At 39.2% G+C, this 22761-nt stretch overlaps 1 protein-coding gene across 2 annotated transcripts; it reads left to right on the top strand.

The window, feature by feature from the left end:
* Positions 1-1532: 1532 nt before the first annotated feature.
* On the top strand, positions 1533-22680 carry Esd (esterase D). 2 transcript variants are annotated; one of them, XM_051195380.1, is made up of 10 exons: positions 1534-1572; positions 4080-4128; positions 5896-5967; positions 8604-8692; positions 12237-12335; positions 13093-13217; positions 17499-17618; positions 18878-18976; positions 19659-19826; positions 22470-22680. In XM_051195380.1, the coding sequence occupies exons 3-10, from the start codon at positions 5900-5902 to the stop codon at positions 22548-22550; spliced, it is 849 nt and encodes a 282-aa protein (XP_051051337.1). In that variant the 5' UTR covers positions 1534-1572; positions 4080-4128; positions 5896-5899; the 3' UTR covers positions 22551-22680. The 2 variants fall into 2 exon arrangements, with proteins under 2 accessions (XP_051051338.1, XP_051051337.1); XM_051195381.1 differs by lacking the exon at positions 19659-19826 and having other exon boundaries at positions 1533-1572.
* The last annotated feature ends 81 nt before the right edge of the window (positions 22681-22761 follow it).

Genomic DNA, 22761 nt, shown 5'->3' with positions numbered 1-22761 from the left:
GTTTGGATCTAATATAATTTCATGCCAACTGCAAGAGTCATCATGATTATTATTACCTCATGTGACTATAAAAACCCTTTAAGAAAATTAGTCTATACCTCAAAGAAATCAACTTACTAATTGAACACCCTTTAAACATTATTCAAACATTTAACAATTAGAAAAAACCTGCAGACTTGGGCATTCTTTTATTGTTTTGGTTGTGAAACTCAGTTTGAAGATAATTGCCTTTTCAGTAGTTATATTTAAAAGTAGTTATGCCGGGAGTGGTAGAGGACACCTTTAATTCCAGCACTGGGGAAAAAGAAGCAGGTAGATCTCTGAGTTCAAGGACAGCCTCATCTACACAACTAGTTTCAGGCTAGCCAGGAAAATAATAATAATAATAATAATAATAATAATAATAATAATAATAATAGTAAATTCACCTTCATGCTTTCTCAAAATAATATTTTTATTAAGTTTTAAATAGGTGAATCACATGACACAGAAAAGCAGTGTTCTGCATGGCAGCTCATCCACATTTAGGTTATAGTCCATAGTGCTCAGTTCACCTACTTGCTATTTCAGCAAGACTAGCCATGTAATTTGCAGGTCCCTGAGCAAGACTAAAAAGTAGAGTCTATACACAGAGCAGGCTCTGTGCCCTTCTGACCGACCATTCTAACGCAAAAGCACAGGCTGTGTGCTCGTTAACCCCCAGATTGTGTATAGTATTCACAACCTAGCTGTCTAAATTCTGATTTTAAAAATTAGTTGTAATGTTTAATTTTCTGAACAAAGTACACTTGCTGGCTACATTGGATGAAGCAGAGATCTGCTGTAAATAATTAACCAGTAACTCTTAAGCAGTTCAAATTTTTTTTGAGGGAAGGGGGAAGAAAAATGGACATTGACAGAGTTACTGTGTCACCCTCTAGAAGCTCCAACTCAAAGCAGGTGCACTGAAGACTTGGGGCAGAGGTGCGAATTTGAAATTTCGCCCAGGTTCCAAAGCAACTGAAGAGTTACACATAAGCCCTTTCCACAAGTTATCTGGGGCAGGCCCGCTGGTGTTCTAGAGCCTCGTTCCCTCGTTGCCTTCTGGGATCATCTGAAGAGCGCTGCAGAGGTCTAGAGGTCCAATGTCACAACAAACGCACTTTGGCTACCCTGACATTTGCAGCGACCAGAGGAACCTGTGAAAAGGCAGTCAGGAATGGCCTTGTAGAGGAGGGGCAGGGCCCGGGGAGGACGGGCAGTGGCCTTAGAGCAGGGCCACAGGGAGAGTGCGACCAGAGGGCGGGGCCACAGAATGGGAGCAGCCCCGGAGGGCGGGCTGCAGGGACAGGGGGAAGGAAGGGGGGGAAGGAGGGGAGGAAGAGCCTTGAGGGCGGGGCGGCGGCCCAGGAGGAGGCGTGCCCTGGGGCGGAGACTCCGCGTGGGCACGCCCCGGGGCGTGTCTGATAGGGAGGGCGGAGCGGGCCATCTCGCGTGGGCGGGGCCAGAGGGGCGGGTCTCGAGGCGGACATGTTAAAAGCTCCACCCTTCTTCCCTGGCGTTCCGAGTCCCCGGGAGCTGTCTCTCACTGAGGTAAGAAGGAGAAAACGGCGGGCCCCAGGCTTCCTCCACCGCCTGGGTCTGGGGCAGCTGTCCCGCAGACGCCGAGACGAGCGGCGGTGACGGAGGCGGCGCGAGAGCGGGGACGATCCCTGCCGTCCCGCCGTGGCAGGGCTGGCCTTGGCCCGCCCGGCCTGCTAATCGCATTAACTTCGGGGAGCTGGAAACAATGTGTGACCTGGGGCGCCAGGCTTGCTGGGAAGCTCGGGTTGGTGGAGTGCCTGCTAGTGCAGCTTGTTGCAAAGCTTTCCAGTGCGGAGCAGCCAGGAAAGCATTCTACCCCGGAACCCCGGCTGGGCTGCTGGCGACGCCACCGGGGCATGGGTGACCCTTCACCCCGAGGCGCCCTCGGGAGCGCGCGGGAGGCCGTGCACCTGGGAGCTGGAGCCCAGTTCTAACAGTTCGGGTATAGGCTGTCCTCTATGGGTCATTTCTGGTTGGTCATCCGAAAGATGGCATTTACTGTTTTTGAAAATTAATAAAAATTTACTGTCATTTTTATGTAGGCCATGTTAGGACTAAAGGTGAGCTTGTTAAAGGCATCCATTGAGAAGTCGAATGAAAACCCAGGCTTCTATAACGGTATTGTTTGTAGTGGGACATACTAGTAAGAAAGTAAACTAAGGTTTTAGTTATCTAGTAGCTTATGTAATTGCTATGATGATAGTGGGATTTATTTATTATTTTTATTTGCCTGTCCCAGAACTCACTTTGTAGACTATGCTGGTCTCCAACACAAGAGATCCACCTGGCTCTGCCTCCCATCTGCTGGATTAAAGGCATGCACAACCAAGTCCGACTTGATAGTGGAAAATTTTAAAGTTGAACTTTGAGACATTTCAGATGTAAGTCAGGCTGCACAGGCAAGGGTCTGTAAACAGAAGACAATGAAAAAGGAAGTTGGCTTGAAGTGAATGACCTAAGTTTAATTTAAATGTGTTGATTTTTATTAGCTAGTGATAGAAGGACCTAGCAGTTCTGGCACTAATGCATAACATTTTGAACATAAAGTGGCAGATTTAGATTTTTCAACCCAGAAACTGTTTAGGGAATATGAGTTAGGGGGAAAGTATGTGCAGAGAGCAAGGAAAGGGGCTCAGGTGTGTGGTGGGAGGGGGGCGTGTATGAAAAAGAGTTTTTGAGTAAAGAAATGGTGGTCAGTTCTATGAGTTTGAGTCCCTGCCCCCAAAGCAGCAGAAAGTGTCTACTCATTGTGAAGCAGCAAAAGTGTATGTTCATTGTCAAAGTTCTTTGACCCAACCCTAAGCCTTGTGGCAAATAGACATAGTCATACATTGCTTAACAACTAGGCTAAGTCCTGAGAAATGTGTTCTTAAGAGGGATCATTCATGTGTGAGCATCCCAGAATGAGCCTATGCAAGCCTAGACAGTACTTTGACTTTGAACATGTACAATGTACAGAATATGGTGGGCAACTGGAATACAGTGGTAACTAATTGTATATCTACACATAAAGATGTGCAGTAAAATATGGTATAAAAGATTTAAAAAAAAAAAAAAAAAGGATGCCAGTCAAACACTGCTTACTGTAAGTGGAGCTTACGAGTCAGGAGTTGCTGGTGTGAGCCAGTGGTTGAATGTAATTGACCCTGAAACCTTAGGATATGTTTATAGATTTCACAAATGAGCTACACTAGATTTATTTTGAAGTATCTTATTCAATAATAAATCAACCTTACCATACTTTAACTTCTTACTTTATAAACTTTGTAGTTTCTAGAACTATTTAACATTGTACAATTATGCAGCCATTCTTATTTTATCAGCTTTTGCTGGGCTTTGTTTTCTGTTTTTTGAGTTTTTACAAACTTTTTATAAAAACTAAGACATAATCACACACTAGGCAGGGTTGATTGCATGGGATGGGTCGCATCAATATTACTATCTTCCTCCACATTTCATCCCACTGGAAGATCTTTAGGGGGCCACACATATGGATCTGTCCTCTCCCACAGCGATGCCTCGTGTACTGCCTGCCTGAGGCTCTTTTCTTAGGAGCTGGAGAGGAGAGTGTGGCTTACATAGTTTCCCTTTTAGTCCTGAATTTAGTAAGTGACTGATCACCATCTTCTTTAATAAAACCCTGTTGGTGTTTGGTCTCGTGTTTTTAAAAATGTAAACATCTTACTGAACTTTGCAAATGGTTCTGTTAAATCTTCACTGAATGTCTTCCCTCTCCAGCCATGTGTATGCTGGCTGATGGACATTTTCAGTTCTACTTACAGGGTCACTGTCATATATGTCATGTGTCCTTGACTAAATAAACCCTCTCTGTTCCGACTGAGAATGTATTAAGGTGATTAGGGGGTTGAGGTCTTTGTCCCATCAGCTGTATTTCCCAAGTCAACAATTACCTCCCTCAAAGGAGAGTCTCTGTTGAAAATACATCAGTGTGAATAGACTCTGAATAGCCTGAGCTATGGTAAAATATGTCCTGATTACATTCCATTTCTTTTTAGATCCTTTGCCCTTTGGTGTAGACAGAAAGAACAAGTAACAACTGAACAGGTAAACTTAAGTTTCATTATTGGTGACTCAGTTAAAAATGATAGTGATATGGTTTAAAGCAGTTTTTATTTTTCACATAGAAAAGTTTTATTAAAATATAATCACCTAATATATAATCACTTGTTTACTTGATTTAAAATTGAATTTATAAAACAATAGAAGAAATTGTTAAGTTTTTCTTCTCTCTCTCTCAGCATTCTACTAAGTTTTTTACAAAAGATTTTAACCATGTTTCTTCTGGCCAAGGAAAAAAAATTCTGATTTAGAATTCAGCCACAGTCTAAAAGCAGAGGAAACAGAATTGTGGTTTATTCAGATAGATGAGTAACAGTTTCAAATGATACAAAAAGTCAAGAAGTTCAAAAAACTACTCATCAGTTCTACAAATCACAATAATTATTAGGTGCTTCTTAGGTACCAAATATATGCTCAGTGTGCCATGTTTTAAGGAAGCAGATGTAGCTTCTGCTAGGCTTAAGGAAATAAGGTTTTATTGTAGAATACTTTAGCAAATAAATTGTATTCCTTGGTCTTGTTCATATGTGTATAAAATAATATATATATTGTCTGCCTCTGTAATGTTAATGTTTTAGGACATGAGTGAGAATAACCGAAATTTATATAGAATAATAACATGTTATGGAATACTTTGTCATGTAAGAGTTGATATTTCATAAGTTAGAAACCAAGCTATCTTTGAACAAAGAGTACTTTCTTTTATGTTTAGCTACCCTAATCCTATAGAATTGAATTGGTTCATCTGGAATACCTTTTTTGTTGTTGTTGTTTTGTTTTGTTTTAAGAAGAGAAAAGAAAACAGAAAGCTCTATGATCCTCTAGACAGCAGGACCACAAAGCTGCTAAAAGTGGCATGATGGTGTCTCCCACCAAAGTTCAGGTTACAATTCTCCAAAGTACAACCAAGTATCTAGACTTAAAGGCAGGGTTGGAATTACTCTCACTTAGAATTGTGCAAAAACATTTCCAGAATTCACTTTTTAAGCTGATGTTACACATCTAAGAGTACCTGGAATATCACCCAGTTACATCACTGAGACCACGAGAGTGGTAACACCTGCTTCTGGTGCCTGAAGGTGCCCTGTGTAAGACCCATCACTGCATATCTGAATATAGTTCTTCTAGGGATGGAAGGGAAATCTTTCTGTGAGAGGTGCTCACCAGAATCAGTTGATTCTTCTCTTGAAATGCTATTTATGATAAAAATGATTTTCCAAGTTTTTTTCATGCATTTTCTATTGAAAGATAATATGTTTATTTATGTTTAAATTTATCTTCATATGAAAACCAAACAGATTCACTGCAGAGGGAAGGAATTAATTGTCATGCTTCAAAATTCCCTGACATTAAAGCTATTTTCTTAATTCACAGCTAACAGCTTACTTTTGCTTATTTATTTGTTTGAAAGAAATGTTAATCAAACAAAAATATCTTGTCACTTTCTTGTAAAAACTCATAAGGTGAGTAATTGATGTACATATAAAGAATGCCTTGGTGTATAGAAAATGCCCATGATACTGAAAGTGTTCAGTAATTTTTCAAATTATTCAATAACTTAAGATCTGTCTTGAAAGAATGTGAGGCAGCTCACAACCGTAAGGACAGCAAACTTCACTGATGATATACCAAGTACGGACATTGTCTAGAAACAATTTGCGTTTAGATAATTTGATCAGAGAACAGTTTTGTCTCAAAGTTTTTAGGAATTAAAATGCCTTTAGAATGAATGGGATTCATCTTTGCCCACAGGAGAATGGCTTTGAAGCAGATTTCCAGCAATAGGTGCTTTGGAGGGCTCCAGAAAGTTTTTGAACATGACAGGTAAGCATTAAGGTACAGTTGTAGATACCTCTCATTTGGTTTTATTTTGTGTTTTGTTGCAGTTTTAAATAAAACTCCCACTTATAAACCTGCTTTCTCTGTCCCACTCGTACTATGTATCTGAAAATTTCACATTTAGTTATTTCTGGCTTGGGTGTTATGAGATAAAGGCAATCCTGTGATGGCCTCCAAAATTTTTCTGGAACACCATCTATGGGTATTCTAATATAACAAAAAAACCTAGACTTGATTAAATTGGCAGCTTAAACAGACATATTTGCCTCTACCACCTTCTGAAATCCCACTAATATTTCTTAGACAAATGTATTAAACACACACACACACGCTCAGAGACAAAGAATCAGAGGATAGGAGCTAAGAACAGTATTTTAGACGCCTAAATGCAGATAGTTACATACCTACTTAATTTAGCAAAGCCTAGAAAACTGAATTCTAGCCTGAGAATTGATGTGATTACATAAATTCCTAAGAAGTACTGGTACTACTGGAAAGATGAAAGTGGAGAAGAGGGACAGGATGATGAAAGTTCATTTTAAAACTCAGAGCCCTCAGATTGTCTCAACATTCTATATAGTCAGACTGCTGCTTTTCCTGCTTTGGCCAAAGACTAAAGGTTTATTATCCAGGGAAGGTAGACATTTTGTAGTAGGGAATTCTAGACACAGTGGGTGAAGGATAAAACAATGCAAGCAGATACAAGAAGAATTGGCACACTGAATTTTTCCTGGTAGCTAAAATTTGGGGGGTTAGGTTTTTCTTCTTGGGAATTTGGCTACTCCAGGAGAGCAGATGTTGTGATGGGGACCTGTTAATAAAATGTCTAGCTAGACCCCATTCAGCAATGAGATAGTGATTAGCAGTTACAATGTGTTACAATGTACTAGTGTTACAATGTGGAGTAGTAGTAGATGACTAGAAGTCTCTAGATATTTGAGTGATGTCTTTAGTTTGAAAAATGCTTGTTCAGGGAGTATAAAGGAAAAGGCCCTGGGGGAGGAGACTGCAGAGTACAAGCTTCAAATGTCACAGGCATAGGGAAATTACTGGCTCAAACCCTAGAGGACAGTGCTATTAAAAATGTCTAAGGACAAAATACCCAGAAATCAAAATTTAATAGCAGAGATGATAAATCTCAATTGAACTTTTTAGAAAGTAGAATAAGGCAAAAGTAGTAAATAAGAAAATTAGAAAACCAGTCCAAGAAGCCTAACAGCAATACGGTGCTTGAAAAATAAAATCATGTTCCTACAAAGGATAAAGAAATACTTTAGGGCTGGCAAGATGGCTCAGTAGGTAAAGGCACTTGCCATCAAGCCTGACAACCTAAATTCTTTGATCCCCATGTCTTAGTCTCTGTTCTGTTGCTGTGAAGAGACACTATGACCAAGGCTGGCCCATGCTTACAGTTTGATAGGTTTAGTCCATTACCATCATGGCAGGGAACATGGAAGGAGGCAGGCATGGTGCCAGAGAAGTAGTTGAGAGCTAGATCCTGACCCATAGGCAGAGAGGAGACTGGACTGACATGGACTTTTGAAACCTCAAAGCCCACCCTCAGTGGAACCATCTCAACAGGGGCACACCACTTAACCCTTTCAAATAGTGCCACTCCATCATGACCAAGCATTCAATCTATGAGTCAGTGGGGTGCATCTTAGTCAGACCCACCACACCCCAAAACCCATGGGTGGAAGGAGAGAACTGACTCCAGACAAGCTATTCTGACTGCTACACAGGTACCATGATGTGAACACCCACACAGGCTGTGTACTAACTTACCAATTTACCGTGAGGGAGAATTCTAGAATTCTTAAACTGAATGGTTTAAATTATCAGATTAAAAAGGCTAACCAGCACAATGGAAGAAACACCACAGTGCTGTGAAGTGTCAGAGCATTGGGCACAAAGAAAATTCTAAACGTTTCAAGAAGGAAATGAATTGAGATTCTTTGCAGATACAGGTTAGCTTATGAGCCACACCAGAATCAAAGAGATGACAGTGATGCCTTAAATTCTGAAGGATGAGCCCACATCTGACCTCACATCTTGTATGTGGAGAATGAAGACAGTTTTCATGTATTTTCTATGTGTTCTTTTCTGGAAAAAGCTGGGTATCATGCTTCTAATGAGGGACTAGAGTGAGAGCCGAAGACAAGGGATCAAGAAGCAAAGGTGTCTCGTTGCAAGCCAAGTAGCTCTGATAAAATATTAGTGATGACAGGAAGTTAAGGGTACGGTACATTTTAGTGCCCAGGAGCCAATGTAGAACTGAAGAGTCTTAGTTTTGGAATTAATTTCTTATAGAAGTCCCTTTGCTATGACATATCACTAGATATAGACTTTAACAGAAGTGCTACATTGAGAATTACATATAACTTTTTTAATTTATTCAGCTTTAAAGCATAGGCTCAGGCTGGGGAATAGTATACTAAGCTGGCTTCATGCTTTTTGCAAGGAGTACAGTAAATCTATTAAGGGTTGGCACTTTGAATATTAAATCATATTTTAAAAATTCTTTACTGCTTATTATTCTTTTTCCAAATTGATAAATTATTTCGTATCTGCCCTGATTAATAAAGAACATTAATACTTTTGTGTGCTTGTTAAAATTGCAGTGCTGAGCTGAAATGTAAAATGAGGTTTGCTGTCTACCTACCACCACAGGCAGAAAGTGGCAAATGTCCTGCACTCTACTGGCTGTCTGGTAAGTATTTTAGTTTGGCGTTTCATAAAGGAAATTTGTCTTGCCTTTTTATTGTGACCTACTTATCTACTTCTTGAGTCACTTATAAAAATCTGCAGATGGAGCTGGAGAGATGGCTCAGTGGTTAAGAACAGGTACTGCTCTAGTAGAGGACCCAAGTTTGGCTTTTTAGAACCCACATCGAGCAGCTCGCAACTTCCTGTAACTACAGATCCAGGGGACCTACCACCATCTTCTGGATTCTGAGGGTGCAGGTACCTGCACTCACATGCACACACACATACACATGTAATTAAAAAGTAATAAAACATATGTTTTAAAATTTTTAAAGGCTGTCATACTCCATTTTGTAACTTTATCTTGAGAATAATTTCAGACTTAGAGAATTGTATTTTTATTCCCTTTTCAATTAGACCAAGTAACTTAGCTGAGAATATCAAGGTCAGTAATCAGTGATAAGGCTTGGGAAACTTATTCATAATTTGTACCTGCCCAAAGACTCTAGCAGTCAAACAAACAGAATTAGACAGAACTGGAACACAAGGATGCATGCTTTAGAAACCATAGACAAGAAACTTCCTAGATGTGCTCTGAACACTGAACTCCATAGAGCTTCACTGCAGCAGTTTAAGGAGTCCAAAGAACACAGTGCTTCTTATCCATGGTCGTATTCCTAATCAGACGATAGGACAGGCAGTGAGAGTTAAGGTACACAAGGGTGGTTCTGAGCCCCTGTGTTTACTTCTCTTTCATAAAATATGAGCACATCTTTATTAAACGCAACTGTAAGGAGAGTTAGAGCAACCCAGTTGTCACAGATGGTATCTTATTTCCACAAAATTAGTTCTTATGTTAACAAATCCATCAAAGAGACTCCCCTAATGCCAGGGTTAGTTTCTGTTGCCATGATAAAATAGCATGACCAGAAGCAACTCAGAAAGAAGAGTTTATTTAGGCTCACAGAGCAGAGGTTAGAAGTCCATCATGGAGGGAAGCATGGCAGTAAGCAGTGTGGTGTGGTGGCAGAAGCAGGAAGCTGAGAAGTCACAGCCTCAACTGAAAGCATGAAACAGAGAAGTAAGGGAGTCTGTATGCTCTCAAAGCCCATCCCCAGTGATATACGTCCTCTAGTGAGGAGCGCTTAGAGTCTGTATGCTCTCATCACACTGGAAGTAGGGCCCATCCCCAATGATACACTTCCTCTAGTGAGGAGCTCTCAATCCTCCCCCAAGTGTGAGGGATCTCTGCAAGCACCACAGCCAGCAGAGTGCGGATCTAGAGGAAGCAAAAAGGAAATCGAGTTCAGCACAACTCAGTAGCCAGTCTTGGCTCTAACTTCGAGAGTCTGACCACATGTAATTTGTTTTAGGCATGTTTAACCACAGCACAATTTGGTGAAAAGATTCCTAGTGATAATTAACTCTATCCTGTGTGTCCAATAAAACCTAATACGTCACTACATTGAACCTCTTTGGAAAGGATGTGTGACATCTTCCATAAAGATAGGTTCTATAGATTAACTGAGGAAAACAAGCTTGTATCTGGGGTAGGATCTGGTGTGGTCTCAGCCACACAGATAATGAAAAGGTCTATTAACAGGCTATTAACCACATCCTCTCCCAGCCTTCTGGGTAGAAACCAGGTTATACATCCCTCCCTTTGAAGAGACAACCTTGTGTGTTTAACATTTCTGGTTCCCCTAATGCTTTTCTGTTAGCATAAGGACCTTCATACCCAGACAGTGCCATTACCTGGGGACTAAGTATTCAAATGTTTAAACCTTTGGGGGGACATTCTCATTCAAACCAGGACCAATTTTGATTTCCCCAAAAGTGTATTACACCCACCAATAGCAATAGCAATAAAATTGGGTACTTGATTAGAAAACATGCTATTATACAACTAAATTTATCTTAGAAATCATGTAACTCAGAAGACAGGCTTAGGAAGCTAAATGCTATCCAAGGTCATACACAGGTTTCTAAGTCATTATAGACCTGTCCTTTTTCTGCTATTTTCTTGTAGTAAACTATAAAGTCTTATTCTTTGGTTAGAGATTATTAACCCAGATCAGAATTGAAATCTTAACAGTGCATAGCATCTGAGCTTTATGGGGGTAAATACCATTGGAGGGCATTACATATGTAGTTGTATATGATCTTCCTATGAGGAATAGGCAGTCAGATCTGTCTCTAGTTTTTAAATGTTCTAAGAGATTCATATAAAGTCCCTTACAGAAGCAGGAAGGAACAAGTCCCCCAGAGCACAGGGGAAGTGGGGGGGAGGCAGCGAATGGAGAGAGAAGTAGGAGAAAGAGAGGGGGAGGAGAGGAAAACATGTACAACTAGGAAGATTGAGTCCAGGTAGGAATAGAAGACAGAGAGAGAGAGAAAGAGAGAGAGACAGAGAGACAGAGAGAACATAAAAGAAGGAGCAAATATTGGTTTGAAGAGAAAATTGAACCCAAAGAAAGGTGTAGAGACCTACAAGACTGCCGCCAACTAACAATGTGAGCATCCGTGGAAAGGCTACCATAAATGCCCTTCCCTGATAGTGAGATCAACAACTAACTTATCCATGGAGCCCTCATCTAATACCTGTTGGAAACAGAAGCAAGCACCCATACCTAAACACTGAGTCGAACTAGAACCCAGATGCAGAGAGAGAGGACAAGACCAGGTTGCAGAAACACATACAGACAGCTGACCTGAACAAGGAGGAGGTAACGGGCCACCAGACTGATAGCTGGGAAGCAGCATGGGACTGACTCAGGCCCCCCTGAATATGGGTCTCAGCCAGTAGGACTGAGCAGTCTAAGGGACCTCAGAGAGTGGAACCAGGATGTATCCCTGGTGCACAAAAGGACCTTGCGAACACATCCCCCATGGAGGGATAACTGCCTTAATCTAGAGACAGGAGAGAAGCCCTAGTCCCTACTTCACATGACCTGTCAGATCTACATGACCCCAACTGGATGGCATTCCCCTACATATGGAATTGGGGTGGGGGGATGGGAGGGGAGGGTGGTTAGGGTGCATGTGAGAGGGCAGAGAGGGTAAAATTGAGGGAGGAGGTAGGAAGGGAGGGAGAGGGAACTGGGATGGACATATAAAATAATAAATTGAACAAAAAAGAAAAAAATGAGTGAAGGCATAGTAAGAATCTTGTCTAAAGCGAAATATGAGCATTCAATTATCAACTTTAATGTTACTTGTACTTTGTGTCTTATTAATATAATACTGTTTATGAGTAGGCTTAGTCTCTGTTCTCTTGTGGGCTAACAACTATAAATGTTTTATAGTTAATTTATATGCATTTCAGTAAGCTTCATTTTTGCTAATATTCAAATACTTAGCAGTGACCTTTGGAAAAGGGCTGCTATGTTAGGTTCAGCTCAAGCGTCATTGCTAATTTAGTTTTGGCCACTCTCAAATCAGTCTTAGGTACCTAATAATACTAAGATAGCTGATTTTCTATATGACAAATCATTAAAGCTTACAGAATATTCAGTGTAGCTTGACATAACAACCTTTCTCATCTTCAGGTTTAACTTGCACAGAGCAGAATTTTATATCCAAGTCTGGCTTTCAGCAAGCTGCCTCAGAACATGGCCTTGTTGTTATTGCTCCAGATACCAGCCCCCGTAAGTGTTCCTGTTCAAAATGCTTCATTCTCTTCTACATTTTAGTCTCGGATATAAGTAGAATAATACCCATTAGACAATCCCTCTCAGATTTTGCTGTCACTATCTTTTGGTCTTTCAAGTGACATCATGACTCTAAAATGCCATACTGGGAGTAGATTGGGGGAAAAAGTTGAAATAATTTCAAGAACATTAGGAGACATTTTCAGTTCAAGATAATGACTTTAACATCGACATCTGTCTCCTCAAGGTCATAGATGGTCCATGAAGGTTGTCAGGAAAAGATCACAAAACAGTCCTGGAAAGTAGAGAGCCTAGGAGCCCCTAGTAACAGAGTAAGGATGCATGTTTTCAGAATGTGTGGGAGGATGTTCAGGCTAGAGTAGCTTACCTTGCCTCCTGAATTCTCCAGTTGGAAGGCCATTCCCTCTCACCTTATTGGCCAGAACAAGTGGCATGTACTATTCAAGGGAAAAGGACCCAGAAAGTTAAATCCATCTGAAAAACTGGAAGACAGTTTCATATGTTTCATAAAAGCTCCATTGTGTGTGTACACACGTTCAGCTAACAGTGTCTATGGTGGCAGTCATTATCTTACTAAGTAGCCTAGGCTGTCAGGCTGACTGATGAGTAAGTCCCCTATCTCAGCCTCCCAAGTGCTGAGATTATAGATAGGTGCCACTCTACGTTACTAAAGATGTTACTGAATGTGGGGAGTTACTGTAGAGGGGTGAGAGTATAACCTTTTTCTTGCTAGGTGGCTGCAATATTAAAGGAGAAGATGACAGCTGGGACTTTGGCACTGGTGCTGGGTTTTATGTGAATGCCACTGAAGATCCCTGGAAAACTAATTACAGGATGTACTCTTATGTAACCGAGGAGGTAAGTTCATTTGTCATGTCATTATTAGCTGATGACCACTGAGAGTCTGGTTTTAGATGTGAAGCCCTTCCAAACCTGAGAATTTTAATACAGGAAAGGCACTGGAAAACCAATTTTAATTTAGAAAATTCCAAGGTCTGCTAATATTATTGTTGCTGCACTTTAAGTTAACTGTAAGTGTAGATTCAAGGATTTTTATAATTATATTCAGGTCTGTGCACACTTTCTAGGTTATCTCAGAACACAGCACATGAAGCAGCCCTTCATGTTCTGGAGCTGGTTCATTTAGGTGACTTGTATAGTAAGCAAGGGCTGGATTAGAAAGGGTAACCAAAGCATGGCTTCTTTTAATGCTGATAGGCAGTGTATGCATTTTCCTGGACTGTATCACAGACATCATAAAAACTCAGACACAGTTGAAATCTTAGCCATGTATAGTTTTGGGTTAGTTGTTTGCTGTTTTTGGTGTTGGGATCAAACTCAGGATCTCATACATACTAGACACACTACTGATGCACATCCCAGTACCCAGTCACCCATAATTTTTACACCCTCAATAACAGTTGTGTGTTGCTATATTCTGAACTTTAAAATTTTTATTTGCTTTTTTTAAATATAGATTTCATTGACGTGGTTTTTCCTGTTAGCATTTGTTCATTGTACATTGCATTAGGTTTCAACATTTTCATACAACCAACACCCCACATACAACCCCTTAACTTCTCTGCTTCCTTATTGTTATTCCTCTATCAGGCATGCCAACCTACAGCATATGGCCATGTGCATCCTAGGACAGCTATGAATACAGCCCAACAAAATAGCAAATTTACTTAAACTATGTGTGTGTGTATGTATGTATTTTTTCTTGGTTGTGCTATTCTTAAGTATGAACTCTTTAGATGACAACATCATATTGCATTTGTACACCCTGCTTTCTTCTTTTATGTCATATACACATAAATGATTTTATGTATCTATATAGAATCTAGTGTCCACGAATGAGAGAAAATATGATTTGTCTAGTTTAATATGCTTGACATGTTACTCTCCAGTTACATCCATTTTCTAGCAAATGACATAATTTCATTCTTCATGGCTGAATATAATTCTGTATATATACACCATATTCTTGATACCCATTCTTCTGTTGATGAATACCTTATTTGATTCCATAATGTAGGTATTGTGCAGTAAACATTGATGTGTTGATATGAAAGTGTCTCTGTGATATATTGACTACTCTGGGGGGGGGCTCATGAATATGTTTATTTCTCTTCTGTACATAGGATTCCTTCATGTGTCTTCTATGATAGTCATCAATTCTTTAAATTGATTATTGTGGAAGTTTTTTTAGTTATGAAGGATAGTTTGGCTGGGTATAGTAATCTGAGTTTATTATTTTGGTGCTTACAATATATTACCCCATGCTCTTCAGAGTTTCAGGTGTTCTGTTGAGAAGTCTGATGTGTTAGATGTGTTTGTATGACTTGGTGCTTCTTGCTTGCTGCTTTCAGTGCTTTCTGTTCTCTGTACTCCATTTCAGTGATGATACGCATGGGGAGATTCTTCTCTGGTCTTGTCTATTGACATTCTAAATGCTTCCTGGATGAATCTGGATGGCCATTTCATCCCTAGACTTAGGAAATCTTCTACTATGGTTTTATTGACTATATTATTTATGTTTGAGCTTCTTTCTATAATCCGCTGATTCATAAGTTTGGCTTTTTATTTGTGTCCCAGAGATCTTGAGCTTTGTCTTTATCAATACCTGAATTTTCAGATTCATTTATTTCATCTCCTGTCCCTAATGTCTTTCATAAACTTTATTCATTCTGAAGGTGAGGCTTTCTGTTATTTTATTTAATCAAGAGCTTTTCATTTTAAAATTTCAACTGAGTTTTATTTCAGTAATTTTTCTTCCATTGAATTTCTCTTTCATATCCTGTATTAATTTCCTTGTTTCACCTGTTAATTTTTTTTTTCACTCATTTAGTTTGTGTTCTCTTGATTTTATTAAAAATTCTTACAGTTGTCCTCTTGTATTCTTTGTCTAAGATTCTATCTGAAATCACTAAGAGTGGAATCCACTACTGTGGAATTGTTTAGGGGTTTTGTTTTGTGTTGTGTTTCAGGTGTCATACTGCCTTGATGACATGTATCTGGTATTTGTGCACATTGGGACTTGGGTTCCTATGGTTACTTCATAGGTTGGATTATAGTCTTTCATTAGAAGTATTTGCAAAGTTTAAAAGGAACAATATTGTAGCAGGATAGAGGTATCTATTCTCCACAGTAGATTGAAATGTAGATCTGTGGCTAAACCCTAGGACCACAGGCTTAGTGCACCAGGCATAATTCCCAAGAATATTATTCACTACAGAAGCCGGGCCCACTCTGCAAATGTAGTTGGTCATCTCTTTTACGTTAGTTTGAGTTATAAGGAAACAAAGTTTGTAAGAATTTAGTACTGCAGAGGACTGCAGAGGAAATAGGCAAAAAAGAAAGAAATGAGGAGGGAAAAGGTGAAGGAATGGGGAGCTCTGGGGAACTGTTAATATCTCACAGAGATCAAAGATTGTTAAAGCTACAAGATGTTATAGTTAAAAAGTAAAAAGGGAGAGGGAGCAAAGTAGGAATGAGATGGTACATCTATGGATGGTGCATAGGAAAAATAGAATAGAATAGATGGGTGCAGAAATTAATGGAACACAGAACGATCATAAAACTACTTGAGTGGCCAGGTGGAGGTGATGCACAGGCAGGCAGATCTCTGTGAGTTCCAAGGCATCCTGGTCTACAAAGCTACACAGAGAAACAAAAAACTACTTGAGCAATAGAAAATCTAACACAAGGAAATTTAGGAATACTTATGAGCAAGAGAGAAGATGTTTAACATGTAAAAATGAAGTCAAATAGTCTATTTTAAATGTAGCATAGGTCAGTAATTTTTCTTGGTAGGATGGGTTTTGAGTTCCCTCCCTCCCTATGTTATTTCATGTGATTTACTGTAGTGGTGGGGGAGGTGCAGTTTGCATATTCAGATCAAACCTGTAAAACTAGATTTGTGAGTATTCAGTGTCCCAATGGAATTCAAACAAATACATTTTAGGTTGAGTTTCTTCCCTATAGAGTAGTGGCTCTCAACCTTCCTAATGCTAAAACTCTTTTAATACAGTTCCTCATGTTGTATTGACCCCAACCATAAAATTATTTTCATTGCTACTTCATAACTGTTATGAATCATAATGGAAATATCTGAGTTTTACAATGGTCTTGGGTAACCCCTGTGAAAAGGGTTCTTTGACACCCCCCCACACACACACACCCCTCAGTTTGAGAACATCTGCAAGCCAGCAACTCTCTGCATGGAATGTTGTTTTGAGGTTAATTGCCTCTCAATACTCCCCATATGCTGGATGTCACACTTCCTCTGGCTATTGACCTTTTCACTTGGAATCATTTATCTTAAGGCTCGGATGTCTTTGGCTGTGTACTTCCAGTCTCCATGTTGGTTTTTTTGAGATGGTTTCTCTGTATCGTTTTGGAGCCTGTCCTGGAACTCACTTTGTAGACCAGGCTGGCCTTGATCACAGAGATCTGCCTGCCTCTGCCTCCCAAGTGCTGGGACTAAAGGTGTGTGTCACCAACACCCAGCTGAGACTCCATGATCTTTCAGATCATCTCATTATAAAACTTCATCCTATTTAAGTTAGCTGTATTTTAGAAGTATTTTTCAGTATTATTCAAATTTTAGTAACTTCATAATCTTCCATGTACTTTATATTTTTTGTTAATGTTAAGACATTTAGGTTCTGAAAACACTTTTTACATAACTAATATTACTATTCTTTTACTGCATAATTTTCATCCATAAAGTACTTGTTCCTTATAATGTTAACAACATTTGTTGTCAAGCTGAAGACTGAGTTCTATACCAGTACCCACCTGGAAGGAGAGAGCTGGGCTACCACAGGTTGTCCTGTGAACTCCATTAGGGTGCACAGTGCACACTAAGTAAATAAATATGGGGGCAGGATTTAGGACATTTCAAACAATCTTCTGTTATCGTCTTAACTTTACCCATTGGTTTTATAAAACATCTGTGAACATATTATTCAGTGATGTATTAGTAACCCTTGTCTACCTGAAGATTTTTTTTCTTTGAATCTCACAGTTCAAGCCACTGTACGACTGTGCTTCTGAAGTACTGATTGGGACACTATATATAACTTTGGAAGTCTAACATTTCCTCTGAGATCTTTATCATATTATTCTTTATAGCTTCCACAACTCATAAATGCCAACTTTCCAGTGGACCCACAGAGGATGTCTATTTTTGGTCACTCCATGGGAGGCCACGGAGCTCTGATTTGTGCTTTGAAAAATCCTGGAAAATACAAAGTAAGATACCAATAAGCTTCATTGTTAAAACACTACAAGAGAATAGTGGGAACTTTCAAAGATGGAAATTTTAAAATGGCCTTAGGATCAGGAATTAAACATTTCTTGGGTTAGGGTTTCAGGAGGTAGGCTGAAGACATTAACTTGATCACATGATACATGCTGTATGATTAGTAGCATAGGGAATCCACCAGAATGGTCTTCACTGCCTTGAGAGAAGAACTAGAAGAGTATAGCATGTATTTTCACGTCTCTTTTCCAGACTTTTGAACATATTTTCCTCAGGATTGTTAGTCTTGATTATTATTTGACACCGTCTGTATATCTTTGCTTTAACTTGAGAAACATCATTGTAATTCTGAATTTGATTACCATGGAGAACATTCATATTGTAGAAGTTTATGTTCTTAATGCTCTGAATAAGGGTTGAAATGCAACTTGGTTAAAAACATCTCTCAGCATCCCCCATGCCCCAACTCCCATCTCCCACTCCATCACTTTATTTAAGGCTTTATAGATTTTCTTTTCTTTTAATGAGACAAGATTGAAAACCCACAACTGAAATTAATTTAGCAACTAAAATGAAGTGTGCTTAAAAGTGGGATGCATGTTTTAAAACACAGGGTGTTAGCATCTTAAGTTTGATCTCTTCTGTTTCCTTTGGAAAGACTGCAGTCATTTCAGGCATGCTACTGAGATATGCAAATGTCACTCATAGCAGTTCTATAATACAACACTAGAACGTAAGGGTTTAGTTTTCAAGTTTTTGTACAGTGAATCAGTTAATTTATTGTCTAAGGTAGAAAGTGAACTTAAATTCATTATGAACTTAAGTTTTGTTGTCTTTTAAAAATATGATGTAGTTGATGTGAGCTATACGCATGAGAACTCTAGAGTAGTGAGATGCACTGTTGCCCTCCGAGAACCCACACTGTAGGAACAGAAAGCTGTGTGTATAGTGAGGCGGTCTTCCATGCTTCCGTGGTGTTCTTAAGAGAAACGCCTCATTTAACAAGTTTCACTAAGGGAGACATCCGCATTTAGATCACTACAGATTGTTTGTCCCTAAATTGACTTCCAAGGCATCCTTTACATTAAGCACTTGAGTTTGTGAGTTTTTGAAATTGATTGTACAAAGCTGCAGTATGCAGAGGCCATGGTTGCAGGGCTTTTGTGTTAAGTCAGAGTTGTAATTTGCAAGCATTTGTATTTGATTTATCGACATATAACTTACTTTTAAATTTCCTTTGTCTCTGAAGTCTGTGTCAGCATTTGCTCCAATTTGTAACCCAGTGCTTTGTTCTTGGGGCAAAAAAGCTTTTAATGGATATTTGGGACCAGACCAAAGTAAATGGAAGGTAAGTGATGGACCACCGTTTCTATACTCATTCTTAAGTTTTCAGGTTCAATATATAAATAAAATGTGTATGTGTGTATATGTGTGTGTGTGTGTGTGTGTGTGTGTGTGTGTGTGTGTATGCTGACCATTGTAGTTACTCCTCCATACTCATGGATTCTACATCTGTTGATTAAACTAAAAAAAAAAAAAAAAATTAAAATTCATTTTAATCACATTTGTAGTGAACATGTTCAAACTTTTTATTATTGTCTTTGTTCTCTGCTACCTCACCTTGACACTGTAGCAGGTACTAGGAGTAATCCAGAGGTAATTTCAAGTATTTGAGAGGGTGTGTGGGGGATTATATGCAAACACTGTTATTTTATATAAATTACCGAAGCATTGCCGGTGTTGATATCCTTGGGAGAGTTCCACAGCCAATCCCCAGATACTCAGGAACAGCTATGTAATAGTAACCTTGGTTTTTTAGTTGTTCTGAATCATGGCAGTGGTCCTGAGGCTGGTAATTGCATTTATATTTCTAAATTACCATTGCCTCTAAATTAATTTTACAAAAGTTTAAATTGGATGTCTGACTAAAAGTTAAAATACTTTTAAGTATAATTTTGGTTCTAGTTCAATATATTTTGGAAAACATCATTCTGGGCACTTAAGTTTTCAATGTTTTCTTCTTTTTACAGGCATATGATGCGACTTGTCTCGTGACATCCTATTCGGGTTCCCAGATTGACATATTAATTGATCAAGGAAAAGATGATGAGTTTCTTTCAAATGGACAGTTACTCCCTGATAACTTCATAGCTGCCTGTACAGAAAAGAAAATCCCTGTTGTTTTTAGGCTGCAAGAGGCAAGTATTGGGAAACCTTAGTTTAGTTTTAAAAAGCAAGATTATATACAACTGTCTTGCTTTGATTTTAGATACTTGAAGATGACATGTTGGCAATTGGATGATGTTGGCAATAAGAGGTTTTAATTGCATTCAGGTATATGAAGTGAAATTTGTGATACCTAAGGCCAAATTTGATTTAAATAAGAAAGATTTTGGCAGTGAAAAATGAATGCAATTTTGCCCATTGTCAGGCGGTAAAAAACAAGAAGCCTATAGCTAAAAATGAAACACTAATTCCTATCTTGCCTAGATGACCTTAACTGCTTGGCCTTAATGCATTGGATACTTTGTCTGCTTCCCCTGAGGCTGAGCCAGGGAATTCTGATTTTTCTGTAGATGAAGCTTCTGGCCCAGCAAAATCTGAAAATATCTGGAGTTTGTTAAAACAACAGCCTAGAGTTAGAACATGGATAACATTGTTAGGACAAGATATAAACAAGTGTATTAGTTTCTAACATGCCTGTCTATGTCCCAAGTGATAAAGAAAGAGTTTGGCGCTCTTGGAAAGAGGTTAAGACAGAATAGTAAATTCTTCTAAAATCATAGGAACTTACTAAAATCACCAATCACAACCTAGAAGTGAGGCACATCTTTTCATTCATTTTCCTTCTTGCAAGGCAGGAAGAGTAACTGCACAGCCTGAAGCAAATTCGTTAGGTTTGCTGTAACTGGATCAGCTGAGTAGACACTGCTTGGTGGTGGCTACTAAGAGGCCACTTGCAGACACCCCCTCAGCTTCCTGACCTTAGATCCCCTCAGGTCTGAGAGGTAGTATGTTGGTTAGGTTGGTTTTTTTGTTTTATTTGTTTGTTTGTTTTGGTGTGATTTTTTTTTTTTTTTGCTATGGTTTGTTTGTTATTGTTTAGTCACTTTCTTAATCATTTGATTGTAAGTATAACTATCTCGTTGTGAAAAGAGTTAGGAAAAAATTAAGCTGAAAAAACAAGTTTTATATAAAAAGAAAGACAACTGCAGTCCAGTGCATGTTTTAACTGTCTTCATTGTACATCTGTCATGTCAAATGTTCTCAGTTGTCAAAAGAGATTGCTTGACAGGAAAGGACTAGTTCATGAGGATAACTATTTATTTTTTTATTTGATATAGTTTTTTAAATATGGGGCTTTGTGGCATCTAAATTTAAAAAAAAAAAAAAGAGGTATGCAGTAGAACTCTGACAGTGTGTAGAGACTCTGATCCTGGCAAAGTAGGAACTTAGGTATCCTGGTTTTAGTTCCTAAAGTTACAAAAATGAGGAGAAAAGTTCAGTGGCATAATGCTGAGGAAACATCCAGAAACAGTATTCCCTTCTTGGAAAAGATAAAGGGGGAATGCTAGCTTCTCTGCTCAAATATGAGGGCCTTTTTGAAGAGTCAGGAGCTGTTTTGGCCTCTGCCAATCTGTGCCCTAGACTGTGACTGTTAAATAACCAAGTGAAGGTCTTTCAAGAAGCTTCCTCATTAACTAAAGGTTCAGCCTGAGCTTTTCTAATTGGTTCTAGACACTGTGTAGAAAGTGCTGCCATGGTGTGGTGGAGCATTGCCTCCCTTTTGAGAGTTGACCCAAGACCAGAAGAATGTATTTACATTCCCAGAGCCAGCCTTTCCTACTGAGTGGTTTTCCATTTACAGTTTGGAGTAGAGGAGAAAGAGCCCTTCAAGTGTTGCTAAATATAGGTAATTGCACATGCAGCTTAACAAACCAAACTGACTGATTCATCGAAGAATGTAGTGGATGACACCCATTTAATGAGATCCGTCCTCCATTTTCAATCTCTTCCCTACTCCTTCCGGAATTTTCCTTGTTTCCTAGTCCCGCCTATCTTGGTTTCCTATTGGCCAACAGTGCTTTATTCATTAACCAATAAGAGAAACATATTTATAGAATGACATCTCCCATCACAGCTGCTTGCCCTAACTGATGTAGGGTTTAATGAATTGCTCTTTCTCAAAGATAGGACATGGTATGAGAATTTTTTCCTCTCTGACTGAGGGTGCATGTGCACATGTTTGCTTATGCACGTAAAGGCCAAAGGTAAACATCGTTTGTTTGTTTCCGGTGGTTGCACGGATAGAGTTGGATAGAGTTGGACAGAGTTGGATAGAGTTCAGGTCCTCGTCTTGTAAAGCAAGCACTTTACCAACTGGGCCATCTCCCCACAGCAGAGGTAGATTCTTCACATTGATGTGTGATGCCTGTGCTGATTTCTGAAACAGTGTTACAGCCTCAAGGCATTTTTGTATTTTCTCCATGTTGTTTGTAGTTACTTCCTTTGTCCTATAAAGTATAGGGCTTCTAAGAATTAACACACCTGGCGCATCCTGCTGGTTCTTGTCAGTGTGGCCACAGGCCTCCTATGGATATTGTATAGTAATAGCAACACTTAGAAACTAGGATATGCAGATTGTTTGATTTCCCTTCATATTTTGCTGCTTCTTAAGTAAGGTACAAGGATGACAACCTTGATTTTGATTGAACCTTACATAAAATACTTGGGTCATGTACAAGCAAATTAAATAACAGGACAGTTAGAATGAATCTTAAGAACAACATTTAATGTTGGGGTTTCTGACTGGTAAGTCATTGTCTTATTTTCTCTTCTAGGGTTATGATCATAGCTACTACTTCATTGCAACCTTCATCACTGACCACATCAAGCATCATGCAAAGTACCTGAATGCATGAAAAGCTCCAGACAGAAGAATCTCATCAGGATTATAAACAAAATACACAGAGTACAAGACTTGGGATTTCCTCTCCAAAGATCATCCTCCTGCAGTTGAATCACTTTTCTGAATAAAGATAACAAACTTTCTGATTGAGATGGTTATTTTGCCAGTATTCACATAGGAATTCGATGCTTGACAGTGTTTCTGAGTAATTGGGAAATCCCTGT

Source organism: Phodopus roborovskii, unplaced genomic scaffold (assembly GCF_943737965.1).
Source record: "Phodopus roborovskii unplaced genomic scaffold, PHOROB, whole genome shotgun sequence".
Taxonomy (NCBI): Eukaryota; Metazoa; Chordata; class Mammalia; order Rodentia; family Cricetidae; genus Phodopus; species Phodopus roborovskii.
This window is presented reverse-complemented; position numbering and strand designations above follow the sequence as displayed.

Excerpts from the sequence above, each read along its gene's own strand:
- Esd (XM_051195380.1), top strand. The coding sequence starts at position 5,900 with ATGGCTTTGAAGCAGATTTCCAGCAATAGGTGCTTTGGAGGGCTCCAG. Across the intron at positions 12,336-13,092 it reads TGCTCCAGATACCAGCCCCC|GTGGCTGCAATATTAAAGGA; the intron begins GTAAGTGTTCCT and ends TTTTCTTGCTAG. Across the intron at positions 13,218-17,498 it reads ACTCTTATGTAACCGAGGAG|CTTCCACAACTCATAAATGC; the intron begins GTAAGTTCATTT and ends TATTCTTTATAG.